The sequence below is a fragment of the Brassica napus genome, unplaced genomic scaffold, assembly GCF_020379485.1.
Source record: "Brassica napus cultivar Da-Ae unplaced genomic scaffold, Da-Ae ScsIHWf_47;HRSCAF=86, whole genome shotgun sequence".
NCBI lineage: Eukaryota > Viridiplantae > Streptophyta > Magnoliopsida > Brassicales > Brassicaceae > Brassica > Brassica napus.
This window is the reverse complement of record NW_026016554.1, coordinates 1-7,271: the sequence shown is the minus strand read 5'-3', so window position 1 is coordinate 7,271 and position 7,271 is coordinate 1. Positions and strand designations below refer to the sequence as shown.

At 34.7% G+C, this 7,271-nt stretch overlaps 1 protein-coding gene and 1 pseudogene across 1 annotated transcript; one reads left to right on the top strand and one right to left on the bottom strand.

Moving 5' to 3' along the window:
• Positions 1-619: 619 nt before the first annotated feature.
• Positions 620-3,715, top strand: LOC125604161 (pathogenesis-related thaumatin-like protein 3.5). Its single transcript, XM_048774706.1, has 3 exons — positions 620-903; positions 2,503-3,166; positions 3,570-3,715. Exons 1-3 carry the CDS (start codon positions 843-845, stop codon positions 3,703-3,705), a joined length of 861 nt encoding a protein of 286 aa, XP_048630663.1. The 5' UTR covers positions 620-842; the 3' UTR covers positions 3,706-3,715.
• Positions 3,716-4,479: 764 nt separating this feature from the next.
• Positions 4,480-7,161, bottom strand: LOC125604162 (annotated as a pseudogene).
• Positions 7,162-7,271: the final 110 nt, after the last annotated feature.

The window sequence follows — 7,271 nt, the reverse complement described above, 5'->3', positions numbered from 1 at the left end:
TGGTAAAGTTAAAGGTTCGGTACGATGTGGACGACTGAAATATACGTCGTCCGAGTAAATTATTCAACAGACGACTGAAATATAAGTCGTCCACACCCTAAACATAACCCCTAAACTTAATTATCTAATTAAACACTTCATAAAATCAAATCAAACTTGAAAAGTGTTTACTATACACAGAAATAAACACATATAGGTGAAAACTAATTTTTGAAAAAAAACATTTTAGTTTTCCAAAATCTAACCCTAACAATACATACAATACTACAACATATGTTTGCCAAACTCCTAAACCAAAGTATTTCATGATTTACTACTTCCACTCATCTATCTTCAAAACAAATCAATTTTATCATATCTTAATTTATATCACTTAAAACTGTTTATAATTACTTGATTTTTATTTTTCACGCATCAAAATATTTTTTACAAGATTTATAAATTATTTTTAAAATAAACTGGTACCACACGACTTACATTTCAGTCGTCCAGACGACTTCCAACATCTTAGACGACTCAGACAATTTACTGGGGCTATATTCGTAAAAATGGCTTCTGTTTTTTTGTTTGGTCACAAGGGGCTGAGCTGTAATTTCACTAGATTTTTAGGTTAGTTTTGCATTTGATTCAAGTTTGGGTATATGTTTGGGGTTAAAATCAAGTTGTGGGTTAGTTTTGGCAAAAACCCCTTAGTATAATCTGAGATATAGACTGTCCATGCATGCAAGTTATTCTCTATACCTCTCTTAAAAAGGCAATCTCATCTCAGAAATTCTCCGTAATCCAACCACACCCGGACCAACGAATAAGGATATTTTGATCGTTAAAGCTTTTCCAGTATTATGCATCTTCGTTTCAACTTGTCACCGAGGATCTTGTTACTATTTCTAACACTTTTATCAGGTAATTATCCAATATCCAAAATAGTTTTAATGGTAGACTAGATTTCCACCCGCACAACCGTGCGGGTATATATTTTCACATTTATATATGTAGACATTTGTTTTACGTAATTATTATATATTTTTAATGTTACTCACATATTTAAATGTTTGTATAATTATGCCAAATATAATAATTTTATAGTTTTCATGCTGTAAATTAAACTCATCACATATATATATATATATATATATATATATATATATATATATGTTGCTTATTATATATTTGTCTTATTGAATTTGCGTTTGATTACTAAACTAAAATTTTTAATGCATGAAACAACATATATGAAAACAATTTTGTATTTAATTTATTTATAATCATGATCCGTAATTAAAATTGCTAGATTTTTTTAGTAATTTCTAATGTTTATTAACTTTATATAATAAATTACTGTATATTAAAAAGTTTAAGATAAGTTAAATTTTTATACATGTATTATATAGTTTACTAATATTAACCCGTTCTTCCAACATATTATATTTTTAGCATAAATATTTTATATTTATGAAAATAAAATATGTTAACTTATCAATTTAAAATAATTTTATCATATTTTGTTCAGTATAACATTTTTATTTTAAAATGATAGATATTATTATAAAATTGATAAAATAGGATATAATTTTATTCTTTTAGTAACATTTCATTACTAATTACAAAATTAGTTGAAAATATTTATATTCAATTTATGACAATTAAGATTTTATTATAATCTTTTTCATGAGATTTGTTAGAATTTTAATTTTTTTTTTTTAAAAATAAAAGATATTATGATTAAAGTAGTTAAAAATATTATGTATATTAGCATTAGTGATATACATTTATTATAAAATTTAAATGATGGTCCAAATAAAAATATCACTCATCAAAAAATCATGATTTTTATTTTATTAGAAAACAAATTTGAAAAAATTAAAATAAATTTAAATATTTATTTCTAACAAAATCTTTAAAAATTATTAGTAAATGTATTTGTGAAATTAATTAATTTTATTTTATTTAAATTTTCGTTTATAAACCAAAACTATATTCAATTTTAATTTCTAATTATATTTTATGATAATTTAAATTAAAACTAACTAATTTTTGAAAGTAAATTTAAGAAAGATTCTAAGAAGATTTTAAAAAGATTTTGTTAGAACATTTTAAATATATTCATTTGTATTTCAAATAAAAAGATAAATATATTAAAAGATATAATAATGAACTTATGTAAAATATGATATTTTCTAGGAATGGTCCAAATTTAAAAAATCACACATGAAAAGAAGTCATGACTTCTGTTTTAATATATAAGATGTATCTCTCCATGTATCTGTATACACATGCTTTCATCATGTATATATATTATTTTTCAGGTAATATTTTTATTATATAAGAAATCACAAATATAACTTAAATTAGTTAAAATTGTTACATGAGAAATCCCATTCTCTATGATTTTTTTCTGCCAATGAATTTTATCAATTTTTATTTTTATTTGGCACATTCAACAATGGATTCATATCCGTTAATGATTAGAACTCTAGTCTCTAGTGATTATTTAAACTACAGGGACAAAATGGTCGGAGTCAGCTCGAGTATTCACAATCGTAAACTCATGTGACCAAACAATCTGGCCAGCGATAACACCCGGAGAAAACTTCAACGGCGGAGGATTCGAGCTCAAACCGGGCCAATCCATAGTCTTCAACGCGCCAGTAGGCTGGTCAGGTCGAATATGGGGACGAACCGGCTGCAATTTCGACAAAACCGGAACCGGAACATGCGAAACCGGTTCATGCGGCTCGACCCTAAAATGCTCAGCCTCCGGAAAACCACCAGCTTCACTCGCCGAGTTCACGTTAGCCGCATTGGATTTCTACGACGTGAGTCTCGTCGACGGGTTTAATCTTCCGATGTCCGTGACTCCGATGAACGGAAAGGGAAACTGTAGTGTCGCCGGCTGTGTGGCTGACCTGAGATCAAAGTGTCCGCCGGAGCTTGCCGTGAAATCTAAGGGGAAAGTGGTTTCGTGTAGGAGTGCTTGTGATGTGTTCGATAGAGATGAGTATTGTTGTAGAGGAGTTTATGGGAATCCTGTTACGTGTCGACCAACAAATTACTCGAAAATGTTCAAGGAAGCTTGTCCTACTGCTTATAGCTATGCTTATGATGATCCGACCAGTATCTTCACTTGTTCCGGCACTGATTACGTCATCTCTTTCTGTTCCTCCAAGTTTGTGTCTTATCCTTTTTTCTTTTGGTGTTTATATTTGTTTTTGACATATATTTATACATATTTTAAAACTCAAAACACATTAATTTCTATAACATTTTAACATTTAAAAGAAAACCAATAATTTTAAGTCTGAACCCCAAAACATTACTTGTGTGCTTCATATATGTTAAAACCAAAAAAACATTATTAATATTTGTGTTTACATTTATAGCTATAATACATTTTAGGCTAAAGTAAATGTTATAATCCTTTGCTAATTTCAAATGCAGAGGTAACCAAAACCAAGCAATCTTTTGCACCCAAAAACTAGCAATCTTGGCCACCTAATCTTTGTGTTTGATTCTGTATTTCTCTTTTGATTTTGTATGTTTAATTTGATTGTTATTGTGTATGTGTACAGGAAGAAGCCGGTGTGTACGTACCATGATAACAAGTTGGCATGCAGCGATGGTTCTGGTTCAGGTGGATTCAGGACGATGACTGGGAGATTGTGGCTTATATTGATGTTGTCTCTTTTTGCTTTTATCTACTCTTAGTTCTTTTTTTTTTCGAGGAAAAATCCTCAGGTCACTAAGCCACGTTAAATTCAAAGATAAAATGTCCCTATCGAAAATCATCTTTCAGTATTATGAGTCAACATATTGTATGATCCAATAAAGATAAAAATCAATTTTTGATAAAAGAAGAGAATCAGAAGGAAAACTGTCTTTTTATTTTTCAAACAAATCAGGAAAATTACAAGAGTAAGAATTCGTAATATTTCAAAACATAATGTTTTCAACCTAATCTCATAGCTCTCAAGACTGCTGCTATGTACATGATCCGTTTCAGTTCCAATCAAAACCATCATTAGAGAGCTTATTATATCTTTATTCTCTTCTTATTCCCCATTTTGCTTTGGCCTCATGGATCATCATCATCATCTACTCTTCTCTTCTGTACTGACTATGACGCACTTTTCTGTGACCGTCTCTGATGCTTCTGGGAATCCCTTGCCACGTCAGCTTACAGCTGTGAGCTCCAACTTCCAAGCTGTAACTAAACTTCTTAGCCTCGTTCTCGTCTCGCCATGCTGGTCTTGGCTATGAGCATATTCATCGTTTCCGAGGATTTTCCATCTATTTCATTTGTTACCGTTGTTTTATCTACTCTTAGTTCTTTTTTTTCGAGGAAAAATCCTCAGGTCACTAAGCCACGTTAAATTCAAAGATAAAATGTCCCTATCGAAAATCATCTTTCAGTATTATGAGTCATATTGTATGATCCAATAAAGATAAAAAATCAATTTTTGATAAAAGAAGAGAACCAAAAGGAAAACTGTCTTTTTATTTTTCAAACAAATCAGGAAAATTACAAGAGTAAGAGTTCGTAATATTTCAAAACATAATGTTTTCAACCTAATCTCATAGCTCTCAAGACTGCTGCTATGTACATGATCCGTTTCAGTTCCAATCAAAACCATCATTAGAGAGCTTATTATATCTTTATTCTCTTCTTATTCCCCATTTTGCTTTGGCCTCATGGATCATCATCATCATCTACTCTTCTCTTCTGTACTGACTATGACGCACTTTTCTGTGACCATCTCTGATGCTTCTGGGAATCCCTTGCCACGTCAGCTTACAGCTGTGAGCTCCAACTTCCAAGCTGTAACTAAACTTCTTAGCCATGTACACCGGCGCCATGCTGGTCTTGGCTATGTGCATATTCAGATTTTCCATCTGGCTCATTTGTTACCGTTGTTTCAGAAGGCTCCCCAACTTTATGCTTTTCTCTGAAAATGACACGAGCAACATCAGTAGTTTGTTTCCTTCCAGAACCACCAATACCTAATGTTTCATTTCTTTTTTCCTGGCAGACGACTGTACAACTGACGGGTTGATCTTGGACAACAACATCTCATTTTATTTCCAAACCGATGTAATTTTGGATCCTGACGATTCACCAACCTTAACCTCAATTGGAACAGATATATATATATATATATATATATGCACAGGTAATATATTCTACAAGCAATGATTATCCTTGGGGATATAATATCATTTAAGGCAACACTGGCGCAGCATAATGCTCAGGAAGATAATGGGTAAGAGCGGGTCCAACATCTCAAGCTTCCCACACAAGTCTTATTACCGGAGGCAGATAATGCTCAGCTATTGACCAGAGAGAGAGAGAGTGATTTACGCAGACCCTTCATCAAAACTTTCCTTAGTTCCCTAACCAGAAGTTGTTTGCATTTATGTAAATTTCTATTACCTCGTCTGTATGAAGTTGGCTGAGATATGGATGATTGTGATATATATTCCGAAGCTCCATCACTGAGTTGTGCACTGCACGCGACTGTAAAAAGAAAACTAACTAAGAAACAACTGAATACACAATACGCAGAGCACAAAACAGCACCTTCATGTTTCCAAGCGAATCCTCAACCCTCTTCATTAAAAGTTTCTTCTGATATGCAGAAGCCTCGCACTCTATCTTTTCATTGTCAACCTACCAAAATAAATTTAGATGATAAGAGTTAAATTAAAAGATCCTACCCGATCACTAAAATAATGATGAGACTGGAAGTGAGAGAACAAATCTCTTAAGTATCAAAACATAGTAAATTCGTAACTTGTAAAATAAAAGATAAAAAGCTCTCTATTCAACATATACTTTTACAAAACTAGTTTGAGGACATTTTTCTAGTCAATACAGTGGCTGGAGAAGGAACCTCTGGTAGTTGAGTTTTCAACGAATACGAGCGACATGAGAAAACGGCTCATGAGCTGCTTTTGGAACAGTTTTTTTGGCGGTGGTGTGAGGTAGTCCAAAAACATTCCAAAAGCACAGATTCTCGTCTCCTGCAGCTGAAACTACAGTACAACCATCTGGACTCTGGGTCATAGATAGAACTCTTGACGTATGACCAGAGAGCTCAGCCATTTTCACCATCGACGGGTACTTCCACAGTGTGAGCTGAGACCCATGTGAGCAAAGCAGCTCTCTTTGATTGTTGCTCCACAAGAGAGAAGAGACTTGGGAAGCAGTGTCAAGCGAATTCAAGCAAGCCCCTGTGCGAGTGTTCCAGAACTTGATCTTCCTATCTTCTGCACCACCGCCAGATGCAAGCAAATCGCTTTGGAAAGGACACCAAGCGAGAGCCTTAACTGCAGATGTATGCCCCCTGAGCCTGTGCAGCCACTGCGTACTAGTAGAACGATCCCATATATGTACTAGACGGTCGTTTCCGCCGCTAGCTAGTTGCTGACCAGATGCTGACCACTTGAGCCCACAGACCTCTTGAGTGTGACCCTTGTAAGTAGACACAGGGTATGACATGAACCGCACATCGTTGTTGAAGATACGTCCGTCCATTCCTCCGGTTGTCAATATATGAGTGTTCCAGGCCAAGGACCCAACTCGTGTGTGGTGGAAGCCTTGCAATGTTCTCAGTAGAGTCTTGGTTACACAGTCCCAAATGTGAACTTGACCATTGTTGAGCCCAACTCCAAGGTTGATACCATCATGCGCCCAGTTTAGACTTGTGACAGGTCCTTGGTCTTCACCATACGTGACAAGCGTAGTCACGGAGCCAGTGGAAGCATCCCAGAGACAAACAGAGTTGGCCAAGGCAACGGCTAGGACATTAGCACTGCTCCAGTCGAGAACGTTGAGATAGAAGTCATCCACAAGGCCAGGAGCATCCAAAGTTCTCTCGGGACGCTGAGGAATGCGTCGAGGAGGCTCATGCTGATGCTGATGCTGATGGTGAAGAGAAGTAGAAGAAGGTGGTTGTTGGTGAATGCGAGGATTCGAGTTCGGTTAAGACCCATAGTCTCAGCCAATTGCTTTCTATAAGCTTTTCTGGATGAACTGACCTCTTCTTCTTCTTCTCTTTCTTCCATAAGAGCCAAGTGAGCATAGTCGAAATCCATGGCTGCTCTGTTCGGTATGAATCTGTCAAACTGTAAGAACAAAACAAACAAACAAGTCAGTACAACAAACTCGATTCAGAAAAAGAAGGATCAAAACCCTAATTTGAAGAAACTTACTTTTCCTTCTTGGAGTTGCTCACGGGAAGGAACCTGCGTTGGAGAACTATTCGACAAGTGTT